The 22,838-nt window shown below is 42.1% G+C and overlaps 1 protein-coding gene across 3 annotated transcripts in view; it reads right to left on the bottom strand.

Moving 5' to 3' along the window:
• Nucleotides 1-22,838, bottom strand: part of LOC146577017 (protein NLRC3-like) — a 543,118-nt gene that overhangs the window by 132,496 nt on the left and 387,784 nt on the right. The window contains exons 1-9 of one of the 3 annotated variants that reach the window (XM_085268136.1): nt 20,005-20,103; nt 19,822-19,920; nt 19,639-19,740; nt 17,286-17,364; nt 15,103-15,307; nt 13,154-14,951; nt 11,400-11,573; nt 11,050-11,223; nt 3,435-3,608 (exon numbers count right to left, since the gene is read on the bottom strand). In XM_085268136.1, the coding sequence (XP_085124262.1) occupies nt 3,435-3,608; nt 11,050-11,223; nt 11,400-11,573; nt 13,154-14,951; nt 15,103-15,307; nt 17,286-17,364; nt 19,639-19,740; nt 19,822-19,920; nt 20,005-20,093 (2,894 nt within the window). In that variant the 5' untranslated portion in view covers nt 20,094-20,103. Of the gene's footprint in view, nt 1-3,434; nt 3,609-11,021; nt 11,224-11,399; nt 11,574-11,786; nt 11,961-13,153; nt 14,952-15,102; nt 15,308-17,285; nt 17,365-19,638; nt 19,741-19,821; nt 19,921-20,004; nt 20,104-22,838 lie in introns of those variants that run through there. The other 2 variants (XM_085268134.1, XM_085268137.1) reach the window with 2 other exon arrangements.

The raw sequence follows: 22,838 nt of genomic DNA, 5'->3' as shown, positions 1-22,838 counted from the left end.
CTCTCATGGCCCCAAGTGGTGTGTGCATGCCAGAGCACTCTGGAAGGCACACAGAGTCTTTACAGACTACTGAGGATCAAACCTCTATCATTATGCAATCGATTATACAACTCTAAGCATATATGAGTAAATATTTCTAAGCATAAATGACAATCAACAATATAAACCTTACAGCTGGTTTTAATAACAGAATTCATTTGTTTCTCAAATGAGAAAGAGCTATCGAGAAACACTCCTAAATCTTTAGTTCTTAACTTTTCCAGTGGGCCAAGGTCAACATTATCTGCTAATGCTAAATAGGCTGCCGTTATTAACTAATGCTAATTTGACATGAATTAGCATTATGCACTAATGCTAACACTTACTTTTTTTAACAATGTGAGTAGCTAATGCTAACACTATTTCCCTTAACTTTATAACAATGTGAACGGCTAATGCTAACACTCTTTTTCCTAGCATTACAACATCTGAGCTGCTAATGCTAAGTAGGCTGCCATTAGCACCTACGTCTAATTTAAGGCAAATACGCATTAGAACCTAATGCTCATATCGTTTTCCTTTGCTTTATAACAATGTGAGCAGCTACTGCTAAATAGCATTAGCTAATAACAGCAGTCTAATTTAATGCAAGTTAGCCTCATTTGCATTACAACGATGTGAGGAGTTAACGCTAAGTATGCTGTCATTAGTGGCTAATTCTAATTAGGGGTGAATAAATATTACCAGCTAATGTTAATATCGTATTCTCTTCCCTTTTAACAATGTGAGCAGCTAGTGCTAGGTAGGCTGATGCTAGCAGCTAATGCTAAAGCTAATTTAATGTGAATTAGCATCACATTAGTGAGGAGTTAATGCTAAGTAGACTGCCATTAGCAGGTAATGCTAATTTTAGGTGAATAGGAATTGGCAGATAATGCTAATACCATATTTTCTTGCTTTATAACAATGTGACCAGCTAATGCTATGTAGGTTGCCGTTATTAGCTAATACTAATTTGAGGTGAATTAGCATTATCCCCTTATGCTAACAATGTTTTTTTCTTACTTTTTAACAATACAAGTAGCTAATGTGAACACTTTTTTTTTTATTCAATTCTAATTTTTCCCTTGCGATGTGAAGAGTTAATGCTAAATAGGATGCCATTAGTGGCTAATTCTAATTTTAGATGAGAAAGCATTAGAAGCTAATGCTAATACCATATTTTCTTGCTTTATATCAATATTAGTAGGTAATGCTAAGTACGTAGCCATTGTTAGCTAATGCTAATTTAGGTGAATTAGCATTATCCACTAATGCTAACACTGTTTTTGCCAACTCTTTTCCCTTGCATTATAACAATATGAGCAGCTAATGCTAAGAAGGCTGCCATTATTAGGTAATGCTAATTATTATGTGTGTTAGCATTATCCGCTGCTGCTAGCAATGTTTTATCTTACCTTTTAACAATATCAGCAGCTAATGCTAACACTACTTTAATTTCAGTTAAACCTACTTAGCATTAATTAACTTCATTTAGCATTAAGAAGTTTTTGCTATAGGCTACCATTAGTGGCTAATGCTAATTTTAGGTGAATAAGCATTGGCAACTAATGCTTAAACCATATTCTCTTGATTTCTAACAATGTGAGCAGCTAATGCTAAGAACGCTGGTTATTAGGTAATGCTAATTTGATGCGAGTTAGCATTACCCGATAATGCTAAAACTTTTCCCTTCCCTTTTAATAATGTGAGCAACTAGTGCTAAGTAGGCTGATGTTAGCAGCTAATGCTAATTTGATGTGAATTAGCATTGTATTAGTGAGGAGGTAATGTTAAGTAGATTGCCATTAGTCGCTAATGCTAATTTTAGGTAAATAGAAATTAGCTAATAATGGCACCTGCTTAGCAGGTGCCATTATTAGCTAATACTAATTTGAGATGAATTAGCATTATCCGCTTATGCTAACAATGTTTTTTCTTACTTTTTAACAATACGCCATTAGTGGCTAATTCTAATTTTAGATGAAAAAGGATTAACAGCTAATGCTCATACTGTTTGCTTTGTAAGAATGACAGCAGCTAATGATATGAAGTCTACCGTTATTAACTAATGCTAATTTGACGAGAATTAGCATTATCCGATAATGGTAACTCTTTTCCCCTGCATTATAACAATGTCAGGAGTTAATGCTAAGTAGACTGCCATTAGGGGCTAACTCTAATTAGGGGTGAATAATTATTAGCAGCTAATACTAATACCGTTTTCTCTTTTTCCTTATAACAACTTGAGCAGCTAATGCTAATTTGATGCGAATTAGCATTATATTAGTGAGCAGTTAATGCTAAGTAGGCTGCCATTATTAACTAATACTACGTTGACGTGAATTAGCATTATGCGCTACTGCTAATACTGTTTTCTCTTACTTATTAAAAATGATAGTAGCTAATACTAATACTCTTTTCCGTTGGGTAACAACAAAGTGAGGAATTAATGCTAAGTTGGCTGCTTTTAGCGGCTTATTCTAATTAGGGGTGAATAATTATTAGCAGCAAATGCTAATACCGTTTTCTCTTTCCTTATAACAATATGAGCAGTTAATGCTAATTTGATGTAAATTAGCATTATATTAGTGAGGAGTTAATGCTAAGTAGGCTGCCATTAGCAGCTAAAGGTAATTTGAGGTGAATAAGCACTAGTAGCTAATGCCAATACCCTTTTCTCTTGTGTTATAATGATATGAAACGTTAATATTGTTCTCAAACAACAGAATGAGAATGAAATATTGATTCTAACAGGGCCCATAAACAGCATTAGCTTAGCAGCATTAGCTTATCAGAGTCTCCATCATGGTCACACAAATCCTTAGCGGAGCAAAGTGGCCTACTTAGCAATAGCTGCTGTAGAAAGCAAAGGGAAAACAGTATTAGCATTAGCTGCTAAATGTGCACTTGAGAACAAATCTATTGTGAATTCAGCCGTGAATTTAGTGTTTCCAGTAAGCTTCCATTTCCAAATGTTAGCTGCTCCTGTCTGCCTCTTTGTCACACACACAGACTGAAATGATTCACAGCCTTGTTTCATCCTTCTGTCAGTGTCACTGACTGTCACTGTGACTGTGGACATACAGCATGGGAAACACACACATGGCTGATACTTGTATCTAAAGTTACAAAATGTTGTCTCTGTCCAAATATTACCTAACTGTAAGTCTACTTTTAATGAAACTCTCAACATGACTTATCAGTTATCATTAATGTTCCTGCAAACAGACTCCTTGAAGACCCCCTACATAAATATCCATGTACTATCCAGCTAGACTAGTGTGTCTGTCCCTGAAAATATTCCTGCATGTGTGATTGTTCATGTCTCATCTGCAGGAAACAAACAGGAAGTGAGTGAAAGACACAGGAAATGATTCCAGCTCTTCCTCCTATATCAGACATTCTCTCCATACCTGAGAGTGTCCAGTCTCCAGCCTGGATCCTTCAGTCCAGCCGACAGAAGCTTCATTCCTGAGAGACCTGGATGATTGTAGCTCAGGTCCAGCTCTCTCAGATGGGAGGGGTTGGAGGTCAGAGCTGAGGCCAGAGAAGTACAGCCTTCCTCTGTGATCAGACAGCCTGACAGACTGCAGACACACAAAACAACAATCCATCTGTTATCCATCTCTATAGCAGCATAACTAAGTGATGGTTCAGGGTCACCTGATCCAGCTCTAACTATAAGTTTTATCAAAAAGGAAAGTTTGAAGCTGATCGTCAAAGTAGAGAGGGTGTCTGTCTCCTGAACTCAAACTGGGAGCTGCTTCCACACCCAGTCCAACATAGCCAGGCTTTCTTTGCTGCTTTGACAAAACCTCAAATCCCAGTCAGAGATGGTGAGCATCATCACAGTGATGATCATTTCTCTGTTAACCCAGGCTTTCTGCTTCAGGATCTGTGCACGCTCACAGAACAAGGAGACCTTTAAACATCATTTCACTAAATGGATGGACTGAGCTCGGCCTACAGATGAACTGGATAAATAAAGATTTGACCTCAGTGTGCTCAGTGTTCCTGTCTATTCCTAACATATTCCTAACATGATAGCTGCACTTTAGAGCTCTAAAACTGGAACTGACACATATTTAAACTCCACATGTTACTCAGTACATTCAGTTCTGACACTCGCCCACAGTCCAACAAAGGAAACATGGAGATCACATCAGTTTGTCACCAAAGTCTAATTATTCCAGAGGGCAGTGTTGATACAACTAAAGTTATTTTTAAGCAAAGTTGAGTTTTTTATTGTCGCAGTACTTCATGTCTGAAGTATCACTTAAATGCATTACACGCTGTTGATGGCAGCAAACAAACCACCCAAACAAACAGAGGTGGGAGGCTTGGGCAGACTACGTAGGATCAGCTTGTGGGAGGAGTCAGGATAAAACCAAAGAAAGACAAGCTAACAAACACCACAGTGAAGTGAGTAGCTACAAACTGCAGGCCGATTAGTGTTGTTGAAGAAGTCGGTCTGAGGAACATTCTTAGGATCAACAAATGACGGCATGTATGAGCCTCCCTCAAGACGCACCATCACAAGAAGAACACATGAGCTGTAGAAAAAGGAGAGACTACGAAAGCCACGGCGTTACAACGTGCACCAGCTGTTGGTCTCTCTGGAGACTACTGGGCGTGGCTGGGTAACCATGGTTACTTGGGAGTTACAGTACATGATATTAATGAAGAGTGGGAGCTGCGTTCTATAGCAAACAATTTGTTATGAGGTAATCAGCTGATCTTAGTTTAACCGGAAGCCCTTCACAATAATTGCAATGCCTTTATTTTGTACAACTACCCTCAGTTCGTCTGTACTGATGGTAACTTAAAGTCACACTAATGTCGTTTAGTTTCTATAGTTTATGTAGTGGAAGTATACTACAGTACCCTGATCACTGATAGGACAGATTTATGTAGATATACACCTTTGTGTTTAACATTACTGCATTATAGTACTGTGATCTTTGTCCTTATATATGGCTATATTAGCTATACTGATGTACGTACATATAACTGGATATGTAACTTATCTATTCATCTTATTTGTCATGTATTTGTATTGTGTACTTCCTTTTTGTAAGAAACCACACACATGATCACAGCCGCAAGAATCAATCAGTGGAATAATAAAGTGTCTCAAACCAAACCTTAAGCTCTTTATTCCACATGCTGGGATCATTTGGCCTTCAGTGGTGTTCTGGCTGACACACCGGAGTGACCAGAGTGCTAAAGAGTGAATCGGACACACCAGTGTCATCTCTGATATCTCCACTACATTTAATCGTCCTTCAGCTTGTGGCTGCCGTTAGCTGGTCTGCTAGTTAGCTGATTTGCTATTTAGCCGGTGTGCTAGTTAGCTGGTGTGCTAGTTAGCCGGTTCGCTAGTTAGCTGGTGTGCTGACCAGCGAACCAGTAGGTTACAAGATGAGCTTGTCTGTCTGATGAGCCAGCTCTCTCTGTCTTGGTCATTTTGTCCTTGGGCAAAACCTAACCTACCACTACAACTGTAGCTTACCTCCACCAGTGTGTGAATGTGAGAGTGAATGAATACAGGGAGTGCAGAATTATTAGGCAAATGAGTATTTTGTCCACATCATCCTCTTCATGCATGTTGTCTTACTCCAAGCTGTATAGGCTCGAAAGCCTACTACCAATTAAGCATATTAGGTGATGTGCATCTCTGTAATGAGAAGGGGTGTGGTCTAATGACATCAACACCCTATATCAGGTGTGCATAATTATTAGGTAACGTCCTTTCCTTTGGCAAAATGGGTCAAAAGAAGGACTTGACAGGCTCAGAAAAGTCAAAAACAGTGAGATATCTTGCAGAGGGATGCAGCAGTCTCAAAATTGCAAAGCTTCTGAAGCGTGATCATCGAACAATCAAGCGTTTCATTCAAAATAGTCAACAGGGTCGCAAGAAGCGTGTGGAAAAACCAAGGCGCAAAATAACTGCCCATGAACTGAGAAAAGTCAAGCGTGCAGCTGCCAAGATGCCACTTGCCACCAGTTTGGCCATATTTCAGAGCTGCAACATCACTGGAGTGCCCAAAAGCACAAGGTGTGCAATACTCAGAGACATGGCCAAGGTAAGAAAGGCTGAAAGACGACCACCACTGAACAAGACACACAAGCTGAAACGTCAAGACTGGGCCAAGAAATATCTCAAGACTGGTTTTTCTAAGGTTTTATGGACTGATGAAATGAGAGTGAGTCTTGATGGGCCAGATGGATGGGCCCGTGGCTGGATTGGTAAAGGGCAGAGAGCTCCAGTCCCACTCAGACGCCAGCAAGGTGGAGGTGGAGTACTGGTTTGGGCTGGTATCATCAAAGATGAGCTTGTGGGGCCTTTTCGGGTTGAGGATGGAGTCAAGCTCTACTCCTAGTCCTACTGCCAGTTTCTGGAAGACACCTTCTTCAAGCAGTGGTACAGGAAGAAGTCTGCATCCTTCAAGAAAAACATGATTTTCATGCAGGACAATGCTCCATCACACGCGTCCAAGTACTCCACAGCGTGGCTGGCAAGAAAGGGTATAAAAGAAGAAAAACTAATGACATGGCCTCCTTGTTCACCTGATCTGAACCCCATTGAGAACCTGTGGTCCATCATCAAATGTGAGATTTACAAGGAGGGAAAACAGTACACCTCTCTGAACAGTGTCTGGGAGGCTGTGGTTGCTGCTGTACGCAATGTTGATGGTGAACAGATCAAAACACTGACAGAATCCATGGATGGCAGGCTTTTGAGTGTCCTTGCAAAGAAAGGTGGCTATATTGGTCGCTGATTTGTTTTTGTTTTGTTTTTGAATGTCAGAAATGTATATTTGTGAATGTGGAGATGTTATATTGGTGTCACTGGTAAAAATAAATAAATGATGGTGGGGGGGATGGTCACATCTTGCAGGAGCTTTCTTCTCTTCAGGAACTCTCTGCAGGAGGGGGAGATACAGGAGAGGTGGAGGAAGATCTCAGCCTGGGCGTTTACCGTCTTATGTAGTCTGGAAGATGTGTGGATGGTGGGGTGGGTGCAGTTTTCACTGTGGTGGGGTTGGGTGGACTGTCCAGGGCTCTGTGGAGCCGGAGGGCGCTACTGCACTGGGCCCCGGTCTGATGGGCCTGGGCCCCCCTTCCCTGGCGGGTCGCGAAGGGTGGGAGTGCCTACTGGGGTCAGCGGGGGAGCTGGCCCCAGGGAGGGGTTACCTGCCCCTCCCTTCCTTCCCTCCCCATCTCCAGCTGCCTCCCTCTTCCCGCTCCTCCACAACCACCCACACATGCAGGGCCTTGGAGTGGGGGTATGTCACCAGGGTGCAGAGGAGGCTACCCCCCCCTGTCCCCTTCTGGCTGCCTCTGCCTCAATTTTATCCCACAACTTAGACATTCACATTATTCACACTCTCATTACACATACATATAGGATCTTGGGGGTGGGCACAATCACGGAGTCCAAATTACCATCAGGGTGTATACCTCACCCCTGACGTCGTTGCCCACCTCTCAATTTTAAATACACTTAGTCATTGAGGGCTAGCAGGAGGGACTATGCGCTTACCTGCTGCTCCTTGGCAGGTAGCTCCATGCCCTCCTGGGTTTTAATTGCACCTTAGAACACATATGCATCAACACTACAATGAGCGGGTGGAGGGAGGTTTGGAGTCTTCTCCCACCCCTATTCTCTGCGGCCTGCTGGAGCGGGAGGGCTAGTAGGAGGAGTTGGCCGTCCGGCTGCGGTCTGGGGTGTGGGGCCTCCCTGCTGCTGCGGAGTCGGGGTGGTCTGCCTCTCCCCACCGCAGGGAAAAGGGTAACACCACCTGGGTCTGGGTGCAGTTCCCCCCTCCAGGGGCAAGGGTACCTAGACCCGGTTTGTAGAGTACGCTTGGGGAGTGTGATTGTGTGTACAGCGTCTCTTTATGTCTGTCTCCACGTTGGTTGAGTGTGGAGTGAGTGCATATGAGAGCATGAGGGTGGGAATGGATGTTTGTGTCTGTGTGTGCCTGTATGTCTGTGTCTATATGTCAGGTTGGGTATCAGACGCCACCTCTCTGGGGACACCTCAGGCCCTCCAAGGTTTGGAGGCCTATCTCCACCCACCACCACTTCCCCTGCCGGTGGCGGACTCCCTCAGGTGTCGGTGTGTTGGTGGTTCTTTGTGTCTGGGGGTGGGCGTCCGGGTACACACCGGCTCACTCTTTGGCGGCCGCTTGTCGGGGCCTGGGGCCTGGGGCTCGCTCGGGCCCCTTTGGAGGTGGGGTGCCCCCGGCCTCTCGGCCTGGGGCTCGGTCACTCAGGCACAGCTGGGGGCCGGCGGAGCGCACGGGCGCATCACTGCAACTCCCCCTGACTTCTGCTCCGCGGCTGCTGGGCGAGCCCTCATCTGGGACTCTCCTCAGCTCTTACTGGAACAGTGGCGCGGCTGCCCCTCTGTTGGTCTTCCATGGTCTCTTGTGTTCTGGGGGCCTCTGGATGTCTGGAGTTTTGATCTCCTCCATACCCGCTTCACACCCTGGAGGACGGGGCTGTGGCCCCCCCACACTCCCTAGCAGATCATTACATGGAGAAACCTTTGGAATGCAAGCATGCTGATCCACACAGGTGTACACACGGGTGTTCACAGACGCGGACCACAGCTTTCTTGGCTGCTGCCTCAAAGCACACTGTGCGCTGTCTATCTTGCGTGCTGCACAATATCGTTTATTATTTAGTAAATATTGATATCTATGACTAGCTAGTTTATTGTGATGGTGCTTTGTTTTCTCTATTATTATGTTGCTCTTTGTTGTTTGCTGTCTCCTCTGTTTGTTTTTTTTGTTTGTTTTTTTTTTTTTCTCCATACAGGTGACCCAGGAGTTCTTTTTTTTTTTTCTCTCTCTTCCCCCCCCCTTCTCACCGTCTCTTCTCCCCTTTGGTTTTCTTTCTTTCTCTCCCCCTCTTTCTCTCATTCATTCCCCCTGTCCTATTTATTAAAAATAAATAAATAAATAAATAAATAAATAAATAAATGAAATGGGTATATATTTGTTTTTTGTTAAGTTGCCTAATAATTCTGCACAGTAATAGTCATCCGGACACACACAGATATCCCCCTAAAATAGCTAAAACTAAAAACAAACTAAAAACTACTTCCAAAAACATTCAGCTTTGATATTAATGAGTTTTTTGGGTTCATTGAGAACATGGTTGTTGTTCAATAATAAAATTATTCCTCAAAAATACAACTTGCCTAATAATTCTGCACTCCCTGTAGTGGGATTGTAAAGGGTCTTTGAGGGTCTCGAAAAGCGCTATATAAATGCAATCCATTATTATTATTAAGAGCATCTTTAGGCCTGACTGTGCTCATCCTTCCTCCAACCTCTCCTTACCAAAGATAACAACTACATCAGTATTAGCTCAATAACAATTTCTGCAATTCAATTGTGGACATTCATTTTTAAACCTTGTGTAAAACGATAAAACCTCAAAGTCTGAGCATTATTCTTTGTGCAAACAGCTCTTGCAGGTTCCCCCGGACTTAGGTTATTTTTATTATTTAATTACTTTCCTTTAAGCAGCTGTTCAGGCTACTAAACTCATCCCAGAAATAACAAGTGACACCATTAATAGTAGAGGTGGGAATCACCATACAACTCGCGATACGATATTATCACAATACTTAACGCACGATACGATATTATTGCGATTTTTTAAAATATTTTGCGATATTTAAATTCTGCACATAAAGGTAAACTTTATCAATATTCATTTTATCTAATATCAAAGTCTCACACTCAGTCTTTCTCTCATTTCAGTCAGTTTTATTGTTGACAAACTGAACGGTTTGTATTACAGTCTAGTCCAACTTAACTGAATGCAACCATCTGGTACAATTATAGCTATTCTGAACTATGCAATTTATGAAAACTATGCAGCCCCTTCAGCAACTGAAGAATTTGAAAGTAAATTTAAAAAAATATATAATTTTACATTAAATAAAAAAGTTTCAAACTTAATTAAAATTAAACATGTCTTAAATTAAAATAAGTAAACTGTCATGTTTATTGCTGCCAAAAAAAAAGTTAAACACATTTGGACAGTGAAGGAATGTCAGGATTGTTGCTCAGAAAAAGGATCAACATGCTCTGAAGTCAACATGCTCTGACTCCAGAGCATGTTGACTTCAGAGAAAAAATTGTTTGTAACAAAATATCGATTTCTGCTGTCCCTGTATCGATACATTATTAGCAAACAAAATATCACGATACTACACAGTATCGATTTTTTCCCCCACCCCTAATTAATAGTGGAGCTAACTTTAACAGGTGAAACTGATTTGACCTATAAGGCTACTGCAGTTACTTCTTATCAGGTTTAGTAGGGAAGACATCTGGATGAGGTAGTTAGTAGTATGTAGTTAGTACCGGGCGACTCCCCTCCCCCACATCGGCACCAGAACCCTGTATTATCTACAGGGTAAGACTGCCTGTTTTATCAAACTATGGCCATTACTACTGTGATCATTTGCAGCCCAGTGTGCCGCTCTCTCTGCTGGGATGAACCACTGGAGCTCACCCAGTCATCCCTTTCTTTCTCTCAAGAAGAAGTGAAATAAATATATTTATTATGTTACGAGTCTAATATTCTTTAAATCAAACTGTAATGAATAAATCAAGCAAGAAGATTTGGTGGCTCCACGTGTTGTAGAAGAAAAGATAAACATCTCATTTTGAGAAATCAGCCTTTAAAATTAAGTACTGTGAATAAAAAACAAACAGCGAGCCAATCAGCAGTCGCCAATATCCTCCTAATTTCATTCACAAAGAAATCAAATATATATATTATGGGCCCAAAGGAGCCTAAATCTTTAAATTAGGCAGTGCATGAAGTATTTTTTTAAATAAACAAAGACATGACTATAACAACTTTTAGTAATTCAGAGTCCAATTATCCACTCAAATGTAAATAAAAGTTCACTTGACAGCTGTAAAAGTTACCTGTTTATACAATAATATAAATCACATTTCAAATGATCATCTGTGGAAAAGTTTGAATCCTGACCTGAGAGTTTCCACTGCACACTGTGAACTCTTTAGTCCAGCGGACAGAAGCTTCACTCCTGAATCCTGCAGGTCAGAGTTACTCAGGTCCAGCTCTCTCAGACTGGAGGACTGGGAGCTGAGGACTGAGGACAGAGCTTCACAGCTTCTCTCTGACAGGTTACAGCCACTCAGTCTGAAAAATAAAAGACAATCTATAAAACAAGTACTCATGTAGAGTTTGTTAATACATTTCACAACCTTAAATGTTGACTTTCTATTTTTAAAGGAAACATAAACATACTAAGATACAACATCATATGTATGAACTTTAATTAATAATTCTAAAAACTAAATGTTTTCTGATCTGACCTCAGAGTATTCAGTTTACAGTTTAAACGTTGTAGTCCAGCAGACAGAAGCTTCACTCCTGAATCCTGCAGCTTTCTGATACTCAGGTCCAGCTCTGTCAGACTAGAGGACTGCGAGCTGAGAACTGAGGACAGAGCTTCACAGTTTTCCTCTGAGAGTTCACAGATGTTAAGTCTGAAGATAAAAACATGAATAAAGATTGTTGTTAAAGTGTAATCAAGGTGCAATAGCTTATTGTCTTGTGCTGAGCAGGTTAGTAAAACTTCTGTTTAACTTTGAAATGAATAAAAATGCTATGAAACAAGGATAACTGGATAAAGATATAAACAAAAACAAACATCAAACACATAAACAAACAGAACTAAACATAATACAAATTGATCTGACCTCAGAATATTCAGTTTGGCATGTGGACTCTCCACTGCAGCAGACAGAAGCTTTACTGCTGAAGCCTTCAGGCTGTTGGTACTCAGGTCCAGCTCTCTCAGACTACAGGACTGGGAGCTGACCACTGACAGCAAATTTTCACAGCCTTTCTCTGAGACGTTACAGCTGCTCAGTCTGTGAGAGAAAGGAAAAAAACAAAACAAAAAAAAAACAAACAATATATGTGATCAAATTAAATTTGTTTATATGTTGAACCCTTTTTTTTTTAAATTTATTTAAACCTATGAGACTATGAGTGCTACCAGTCCAGTGCACATGATTGGTACCTTGATGGTACCTTGCTCAGGGGTACCACAAGGTAACTATTCGGTGGATTCGACCCCTGACCTTATGATCATGGGGCGACCACTCTGCCTACTGAGCTAATAATTCTGTGTACACTGTCATACAATATTAACTAAAACAATTATTTTAGAAAATTTTAGTAATTCAATAATCATGCTCATTACCTGTGTATTGTGAATAACACTGGATTTTAAACACTAGCTGTATAAAACTCTTCCTGTTAAAGGTGTGTATAAAGGAGATGAGCTGAAATGCAGACTTCATGGAGAATGTTTGCTGTCAGCATATATCAAAGACAAAGCAGAGATCCATCCAGTCTCTTCCACTAAGCCCACAGAGGGACAGACAACCACTCTCACTCACACCTGCATGAAGTTTAGATCACCAGGTAACCTAACTGCATGTCTGTGGACAGTGGGAGGAAACTGTAGAGGACCCAGAGTGAACCCACTGTAATTCTGTGATAACACTGGTTATGGAAGCCTTACAGTTACATATGGTTACTGACAAGAAACACGACCTTAGAGGCAATTTCAGTAATGAAGACCGAGTTTCTCCCTCCATACAGGATGAAAACATGACAGCACAGCAGAGATTTATATTTAAAAAGGGAGGGTGTGCACTGAAAGTGAGATACAAACTTGAACTTAAATTATGAACATCAGAAAAAGATGTAGGTGAAGTCTGGCAGGTGAAGTTTGTGCTTTAGAATAAAACAACCAAACTCCTGGAGTTGGAGACAAGTGAACAAGCTGAGGATAATAAACCTGTCAGAGGGGCTGAAGCATCAGAGCTCATGTTCTTATAGGCTGGGTCTGGATTGTCCTTTGATAAGAGTTACAGAACAAAGTGTGTTTTAGAAATGCTGGAGTGAAACATTAAAACTACCATATATTTACTGAGTGACTGATGATCATTTAATTTACTATTTTAAAAAAATGTTACAGTGCTCTTTGAACTCAGCATTTCTGATTTATTTCCCATGATTTTAACAATGAAGCGATGACAACATGTTTACTCACAGAGCTTTGTTGGAGGCTTTGACCACTGGCAGCATTCTCAGAAGAGCCTCCTCTGAAGCAGAGTATTTCTTGAAGTCAAACTCATCCAGATCTTCTTCTGATGACAGTAAGATGAAGACCAGAGCTGAGCACTGAGCAGGAGACAGTTTGCCTGTGGAGAGACTTCCTGAAGTCCTGTATTGTTGGATCTCCTCCACTAGAGAACGATCATTCAGTTCATTCAGACAGTGGATCAGATTGATGCTTTTCTCTGCAGACAGATTCTCACTGAGCTTCTCCTTGATGTACTGGACTTTTTCCTGATTGGTCAGTGAGCTACTTCCTGTCTGTGTCATCAGGGCTCGTAGGAGAGTCTGATTGGTCTGCAGGGAAAGACCCAGGAGGAAGCGGAGGAACAAGTCCAGGTGTCCATTTGGACTCTGTAAGGCCTTGTTCACAGCACTCTGGTAGAAGTGTTTCTTTGCAGAATCTCCTGTTTCAGACTTCTTGGATGTTGTTTGTTGTTGTTCCAGCAGATTGAGTCCAGAGTTGATGAAGGTCAGATGGACATGAAGAGCAGCCAGAAACTCCTGAACACTCAGATGGATGAAGCAGAACACCTTGTCCTGGTACAGTCCTCTCTCCTCTTTAAAGATCTGTGTGAACACTCCTGAGTACACTGAGGCTTCTCTGATATCGATGCCACACTCTGTCAGGTCTGATTCATAGAAGATCAGGTTTCCTTTCTGCAGCTGATCAAAAGCCAGTTTTCCCAGAGACTCCATCATCTTCCTGCTCTCTGGACTCCAGTGTGGATCTGTCTCAGCTCCTCCATCATACTTGACCTTCTTCACTTTGGCCTGAACCACCAGGAAGTGGATGTACATCTCAGTCAGGGTCTTGGGCAGCTGTCCTCCCTCTCTGGTTTCCAGCACATCCTCCAGAACTGTAGCAGTGATCCAGCAGAAGACTGGGATGTGGCACATGATGTGGAGGCTTCGTGATGTCTTGATGTGGGAGATGATCCTGCTGCCCTGCTCCTCATCTCTGAATCTCTTCCTGAAGTACTCCTCCTTCTGTGGGTCAGTGAACCCTCTGACCTCTGTCACCATGCCAACACAGTCAGGAGGGATCTGATTGGCTGCTGCAGGTCGTGTGGTTATCCAGAGGCGAGCAGAGGGAAGCAGTTTCCCCCTGATGAGGTTTATCAGCAGCACATCCACTGAGGTGGACTTTCTAGGGTCAGTTAGGATTGTAGTTTTGTGGAAGTCCAGAGGAAGTCGACACTCATCCAGACCATCAAAGATGAACACAACCTGGAAGTCTTCAAAGCTGCAGATTCCTGCTTCTTTGGTTTCAGTAAAGAAGTGATGAACAAGTTCCACCAAGCTGAACTTTTCCTCTTTCAGCACATTCAGCTCTCTGAAAGTGAATGGAAATATGAACTGGATGTCCTGGTTGGCTTTGTCTTCAGCCCAGTCCAGGCTGTATTTCTGTGTTAAGACTGTTTTCCCAATGCCAGCCACTCCCTTTGTCAGCACTGTTCTGATTGGTTCGTCTCTTCCAGGTGAGGCTTTAAAGATGTCTTCTTGTCTGATGGTTGTTTCTGGTCTGTCTGGTTTCCTGGATGCTGTTTCAATCTGTCTGACCTCATGTTCATCATTGACCTCTGCAGTCCCTCCCTCTGTGATGTAGAGCTCTGTGTAGATCTGATTCAGGAGGGTTGGGTTTCCTGCTTTAGCGATGCCCTCAAACACACACTGGAACTTCTTCTTCAGCTTAGACTTAAGGTTACGATGACAAACAGCAGCTGGAAGTTCTGAATAATAATAATAAAAATACAACTTTAACAATCATATTTTACAAAATGCTGATGACAATTTCTGACCCACTGAGAAATGACTGAACACACTGGTGTCACAAGTCTCTCATTTATCCAGCAGCTTAAATCTTTAGATAAATCCTCTTACGTCTCTGCAGACGGTCAGCCAGCTCCTCCTGCTTCATTCTCCTCAGGAAGTCCACTGTGATCTTCACAAATGCCTCTCTGCTGTTTCTCCTCTGCTCATCATCCTCCCTCTGAAACTTCAAGCACTGGGGCTTATTTGGATTCAGAGCCTTCTGGATCTTCTTCAGCTCGTTCTTCACAAAAGTGATGATGTTGTCCTCCAGCAGCTGGAACAGAATATTTATGAATGACCCACCACTCTGAACTTTAGTCCACACAACATCCACTTCTTTACGATCAAGGGGCATATCATCCACGAACTCTTTACCAATTATAGGTTTGACTTTATCTGATTAACTGAGACTTTGTCCACAACTCCATGATCCCAAAACGTTGATGCTGTTCATATGAATGCAGCGATTTCAGTGGGAGAAACATTTCACTGGTGTTCAGAGCTGAACTACCAACAGGTTGATGATCAAAGCCAGAAACTTGGAGATGTTTCAGGTGACTGAGTTGATCGTACAGACAACTGGTCTTAAAGGTTCACTCTGTTTACACATACAGATCAGTATTTAAGGTTTGACTCTCATCATCCACTGGAGCACAAACTGGGCGTCATCAGGACACTACAACACAGAACAAACACCATCCCCACAGACACAGCAGCCAGCGAAGCAGAAGAACTTCACATCAAGAAGGTCCTGAGTAAATGTGAACGCTGGTTTGAGGGCGGAGTCAAGGAGGCCATTTATGTGAAAAGGAAAGACCATCTCTGAATGGAGGAGGGGCCTAAGGGTACAACTGTCACCATCTTACATGCTGTGATTGCAGCCATTCCCCAGCTCTCTGAACTGGACTCATGACCATTGATCAACAACCATTGATCAATGGTCCTGACAATATGCGTACCAATGATCAATGAACTGACCTCCCAGCCCATTGTTCCTTCAGTGGGCTGGTTTCAGTCATACAAATGTCCTGTTTATAAGATTGAAACCTGCAGTCAGCTGAGACTGAAGAAGTCACCTGATGATGATGAAACGTTTCTCCCACTGAAAACATCCAGATGAACAGAATCAAGCTTTTTGGGATTTACGTACCTGGATGATTGAGCATCAAGACACAACTCTGTGACTTTTCTCAGATGAATAAATCCTCTCCTCCAGCTTTGTTTACATCTACCAGCCCTGTGGCGCTGCCCAGGGACAATAAGCTATGTGAGAGGTGGAAAGTCATACAGCTGTCTGCTCCTGCCTTCAGTTATTTTATCTACTGTGTGTCAACTGGCTGAACCTCCTCCAACTGTCTACTGTCTCCCTAAACTCAACAATGACTTCGTGATCTATCCATTCTCTGACCAAACACATCCTGCTGCAGGAGGTTAACATAGCAGCCAATGATGATCCCACTCACTGTGAACAACACATTTGGACCTGATTTGCTGCTCTGGTTTACACGTGAACTTCCACTGCTGCTGTCACCAACTTGAGAGGCTCTACAGAAAAACTGGACTTGTCCATAAAAATCATAAACTACATTATAAGGACAGCATTGCTCAATCAACTCTAATTACTACTGACATGTTATCTCTTCTAACTAAGGTACAGACACTCAAACTTGCTGCTTTCAGTGAGAAGTCAAATGTCTGAATATGAGCTGGAAGCCGCTGAGAGTCCTCCTCCTTCCCGTGGGGTTTACTTTCTCTACTACTTTCACTATAAACACGCCCCTTTCATGCACCTGCAGAGGGCCACCAGCAGATGGAGCTGTCTTAAACAAATCCACTTGGATAGTTGGCTGTAGATGATTTTCTCAGTATGATTGTAGGACTTTGAGTTATTCTTTAGATTTATTTAAACTCTTATATTGTGCACAAGTGTTGAGCGACCCATAATTTCTCTGTACTTTTCATAAGAGCAGCCAGACTTTCAGCTGGTTTTTCTTTTTTAAGAGCTCAAAGTTATTGAAGAAACAGTTATTCAGCTTCATTCCCACTGATCTCGACTACAAACTGTTTCACTTTGGTTTCTGTTTAAAGCCTCGATGTTTAAAACGTTTCCCTGTGATCACATTTGCACCGTCTGATTTCAAAGTTTGTTTTCTTTTGGTCATTTAGTCCACAGAGTCCTTGGTGTTCTGAAAGGGACCTATAAATAAATGCATTATTATTAATAATAAAGTAGTTGTTGTACATGTACAGACCATAAATATGGAGTCCAGCTGTGTTTGATGCTGCTGGGCAGACTGACCACTGGGAACCTCTGAGCTCTGCTGCTCCACTCTGTGGAGGAACCATGAAGGATTAGATCAACACAGGATAAAGATCCAGGAGTTTCTGCTCAAATAACTTCATCTGAATCAAGTCTGTCAAGTTTTAGACTCTCAGATTGTGAAGATATATTTTCTGTTTTCTATGAACTTTCTTTCATCAGTGATGGAAGTGATGATGCTGCAGAAGCTCAGAGGAAACTTTGAGACTTCATCAAACTGATAAATTCACTCACTGGAAGGTAAAACTGTGATGAACCATCAACTAATGCTCTCAGGAGGCCAAAGGTCCCTGAATGTAACTGTGCAGTAGATTCAACGAGTGTTTGAAACCTGACCACTTCCATATGTTTTCATTCTAACACAAGAAGTCCTTTTCTCATGGCTTTCATTTGAGTTTTCATTTGAGTTTTCTGAGTCTCGTATTTGGAGTCGAGTCTAATCAATGATCTGACAGAAGAACATTAAAAAGGATTTACCAGTGCTGTCAAAATTAACATGTAGGGTTAGGGTTAGGGGTTCATCTGTTATCATGATTAACATGATAAAAACCTTTAACACGACACATCTGGAGAGCAGAACGACTCAAAATCCCTGAAATGTTTCTATCAACGCACTTCGGGCAGTTTGTCCAAGTAGAGTTACCTTTGCACACGTGCAGATGTGCAGCACATCTGTTAGTGACGGAAGCTGAACCAATCAGCTCAATATGGAAGATGACAAACACACACTGACCTCTCGATGGAAAGTTTGAGCATTAAAAAAATAACAGGACGGACCAGCCGACCAACATGAAGGATTCTGCACATCGTGACAGAAGGAATTTTCTTTTCACCGAAGCACTTCCAGCTTAAAATATCACAACAATGCAAAGCACTGATGACACAACTGCCAAGTGGACAAACTGCAGACCTGTTAGTGTTGTTAATAACATAGTTTTGGTTCCTCGTGTCAAAGACTTGAAGAAGAGTGACAGAGAGTGTTAGACTGCTGCAGGATCAGTGCCACCTCCACAGACCTGTGAAGAAAATGATTGTTTGACAGATGGGCTCAGATTCAGGATCAGCTGAGGAGTTTGTGGCTGACAGAATCCTGCAGGTACAGAGCAGAGCCCATCATTAGCATGCAGGACTGTCCCTGGGGGGGTCGGCTCATTCAGGAGCTTAATCAATGTTTACATGTTCAATAAACATGTTAAGTGTGTAAATTTGCCCTTTTCTCTCGAGTCTGTTTGCTCATGAAATGAAATTTGATTCGTTTACATTAAAAATGATGTTTAATGGTGATTAATCCAAATGAATCCACAGTAACCCTGTGATGAGTCTGATTAAACATTTTCATTAACAGCAGTAATATAGATTATATATTATTATATATTAGTGCACACTTAGCTTTTAGTATATATGTTTGTTCCAAAGTTGTATTTACAGCAGAGAAGCTGAGTTAAAGACTGAAAACTATTCAAAGTCTCTTTGAATTGAAGCGTTTAACATTCTTTGTGTTTATTCTGCATTGACTTCATTATATGGTGTAAACGTCTGTTACAGGCTTAAATATAAAGTTGGAAAAATGTAACTGCAGCTATTGATCAAGTAATTGTGATTAATCAGGATTAATGACAGAAGATTGTGTCATTAATTAGTCATGTTTTAATCTACTGACAGCACTAGTGTTCACTCTGGTGCCTCCAACTGTTTTACGCCCTTTCAACACCTTCGTGGTCAAAAGTGTACACGCACAAAATCTACAATAAAACCCTCACGCAGCAATAGGACAGACACACAATCCATTTATCTCTGTGTCTCAAACACACACACGTGTATTCAAAGCCTCGATTTGTTCATATTTCATCTGTTGTGTTTTTATCTTCAGCGTTTTCAGTGTTGCTGCATTTACACCAAAAATGTTTCCATTGATGAATCAGATTGATTTGAATGTGTTTCATCCATACAAATCCCTCCCTGGTGGTCACATGACTCTATAACATAACAGGAGTCATGTGACAAGAGTTTCATGCTGTAAAATGTCAAAATGGTTGAATGTGGTGGAGTAAAAATGTGAGATATCAACGACTTTTCTTCAATATGAAATATTTGCAGGGCCTGACAGGAAGTGGACGGACGCTCTGATCACTTCCTGTTTGCTGAAGTGGGTTTTCAGTTGTTTAGAAACCAAAGGCTTGTTTTAAAAGACAGTTTAAATGGGACTGAGGGAACGACGTGTTTGTAGTTTATATCCAACAACATCGAGCAGTTTAATCAAAGAGTTCATGTTGCTAACAGCTCACCTCTCTGCAGCAGACACAGGCTGGACTTTAAAATCAATGTAGCGCTCTTTAGACCGGTCACTCTGTAAGGACACAGAGCTGGGTGGAGGTCCAGCTTTGAGTCTCTGATGGATCCTGAAAAAGTTATAAATCTTCAGTAAAATTCTCATCACATATCAGCTGATATTATTGGTGTTAGCTTACCTTTTCTCAGCTGACTGTCTTTGCTCAAATCTCTTAATGGCATCTTTGACTGAGTTACTTTCACAGGACACAGAGCTGGGTGGAGGTCCAGGCGGGTTCCTGTGAATAATGATGGAGCAGTGATGTGAGTGCTGAGCTGTGACATGGAGAAGAGTCATGGACAGTTAGAGATGGTCATCTCACCTCTGAGCTTTGGTCTGGCTCTCATGTTCCCCACACAGAGTGCTTTTAGAGGGAGGGACTCCCTCCTCTCTGTCCTCACACTGATCCATGCTGCTCAATTCAGCTCACACACACTTTCTACCTGCAGAGGAAACACAAATCATTCATGTGCACATCAGCTGAAATCCTCCTTTCATCATGTGTGCTGTCCAAATATCAGCTGCTTCTTTCCTGCTTCATCTCAGTGTCAGCTGGATGCAGTCAGACAGCAGTGTGAGGCAGAGGAAGCTGCCATCAGCTGCTCTGCTATCAGTCCACTAGATGGAGCCTGAAGCACACACGATGCATTCACTGACACACACTGATTCACTGTGACTGGAAGCTTCAGTCAGTCCAACACGTGTGAACAACATTTTAAACATTTCAGCTGATCCAGGATTCAAAGAGGATCAGCAGAGTTAAAGCTTCACACTAATTCTTGCTGCTGAGTTTGCAGAGAACTGCACACACACTGATTCACTGCTAATGAGAAGCTTCTTCCATCCAGTAATTCATCATCCATCAGCTCTGCTGCTGCTCTCAGTCCTGGACTCTGATCACACACTAAAAGCAGCTTTTTAACTCGTGTCTGTAAGAACTCTTAGTGTTAGCTTAGCTTTAGCTTAGTGTTAGCTTAGCGTTAGCTTAGCGTTAGCATGCTGTGTGCTAGCTCAGCGTCAGAGCTCTGCAGGTGTCTCGTGTGTAAATATTAATCACAGTGACAGTAAAGGAGGTAAAGGGCTGTGACGTCATCACGTACGCTGCGTCCTCTGTGGGCTCTGAGTGAACTCAAAGTACAAACTACAAGTACACAAACACGAACGTAGCTCAGAGTGGCGGACACACTCGGCCTCGTTGGTCCAGCTGTGAGTCCGTTACCGTGAACTATGGAGCGGCAGATTTGTGCTGAACTAAGCTGCACACAGCTGATGTTAGCCAGGAAACATTACACACTGACTTTAATGGAGAGACCGGAAATACAAACACACACAGTTTGTTGTGTGAAGAAATCAAACACGAGCTGAACAAACAGTAAAGTTCCTAAAGACAAACTGTTAAAGGAGGAAACAAAGCAAACTTACAGTTTCTTCACACCCCAACAACAAGCTCCACTCCACACCTGGACACTAAACACGGACACACAGGTGAGCTGCTTCCTGGAAGGAGGCGGGGCTCCACCTGAAACTCAGCACAGGTGGGAGGGGCTCAGCTCTGTGTGTGCTGATGTGTTAACTTTAAAAATATGCCGTCTGACTGCTCAGACTGAGTCAGAGTAAAGTTCACATGCTGACGTGTGGAGACATGAAACCTTGTTGTAGCTGCAGGTGTGAACACACTGATCCCAGATCAGCTCTGCTGTATTTGTAACATGAACATTTCTGCTGCAAAGCTTCAAATGTTCAGCATGTTTCTCTGTTTCCAGTCTATAGATCCAGTCACACTTTCTACCTTCACCTGTGCAGTAAAGACTGAGAGCAGAGCTGAAAGCAAGCGTCCAATCAGTGAGCAGCATCAACACCTGAGCTTCATTCAGACTCTGTTATTGAAGATGTTGTTGGTACAAAGTTCATCTGCTGCTCACATGAATCCATGAAAGATTTATTTCACTGAATGTTTCTTCAAAGCTCGTTTCAACCTGTTGAAGTCATGAATGAAAGTGCAGACTGAGAGTGGATCACATGATGTTTGAGGTGTGTCATGTGACATGTTCAGTATTGTCACACATGTCTAGATTGTCCCTGATATCATAACTGCTCAAACACTGATGATTATATTTGAAGAATTATTCCTGATGGCAGCAAAGTTTGAATGGAGCTCTCTGTCTGTGCTGATTTGTCGCCCTCTGGAGGTCAAAGCACAAACTGCATGATGTCACTGTAACCACCACAGAGACAGGAAGTGTTTTTATGACTGAAACACTGAAATGATGCTAACGGCTGTCGTTAGGCTCACTGACAGCAGTGCTGATGTGTTCATGTCAAACACTGGCTCAGGTCAGACTCCTTCATCCTTCTCCAGCGTGAGGCCGCCCTCAGACCCACAGGAGCTCTGACCTTTGACCTCCTGACCCTAACCATTTTAGTCTTGTTGCATCTGCAAATCCATCCAAACTGTAGCCGAGCAAAAGAAGCTGGAAGTTGTTCTATGAATGATGTTGTCGAAGGAGCTTGGAAAGAAAAGCGTCTGGACTTCTTTAAGTTGCTTGAAGAGGGACATGGACGTCTTAACGCCCACTCACATCCTGGGACATTTGATCACAGGAAATCACATGATAGGGTGGGGCTAGATCTCACAATGGGTTCACCCAAAACCTTGGCTGATTGAGACCCACACCCGTTCTCACACCGTGGCTCGTGTGATTAGGTAGAGGATCAACAGGGGCTCCGTGTCCCTGAATTTAAACTGAATCTAAACACACCGTGCACAATGCCAAGTTAGATAATGGTTAAAAGAACAAGATAAGAATAAATAAAAAGATAAAATAAGGATAAGAAATAACTTAAAAAAATAAAATAAAAAGATAAATAACTGCAAATAAGTACAAATAAGTAACTGAAGACACGTGTGGTCTGCAGATGTCGATGTACATGGATGTACATGGAGTTTAATGTGCAAAATGAACTTAGTGTGCAAAGTGACCTGATGTGCAAACTGCAGTTTGAGGTCGGTCAGCTGTTCAGGAGTCTGATAGCAGTGGGGAAGATGGAGTTGTTGAGTCTGGATGTTCTACATTTCACACTTCTGAACCTTCGTCTCGAGGGCAGAGGTGTGTCTCTCCTCTGGACTCTGTGATGGTAGCTGCTCTGCAGAGAGGG

The sequence above is a fragment of the Mchenga conophoros genome, linkage group LG3, assembly GCF_057382185.1.
Source record: "Mchenga conophoros isolate Kocher_MC1m ecotype Shallow Benthic linkage group LG3, M_conophoros_male_GT1.1, whole genome shotgun sequence".
NCBI lineage: Eukaryota > Metazoa > Chordata > Actinopteri > Cichliformes > Cichlidae > Mchenga > Mchenga conophoros.
Note: the sequence above shows the minus strand (reverse complement) of the source record. Positions and strands in the feature narration are given on the sequence as shown.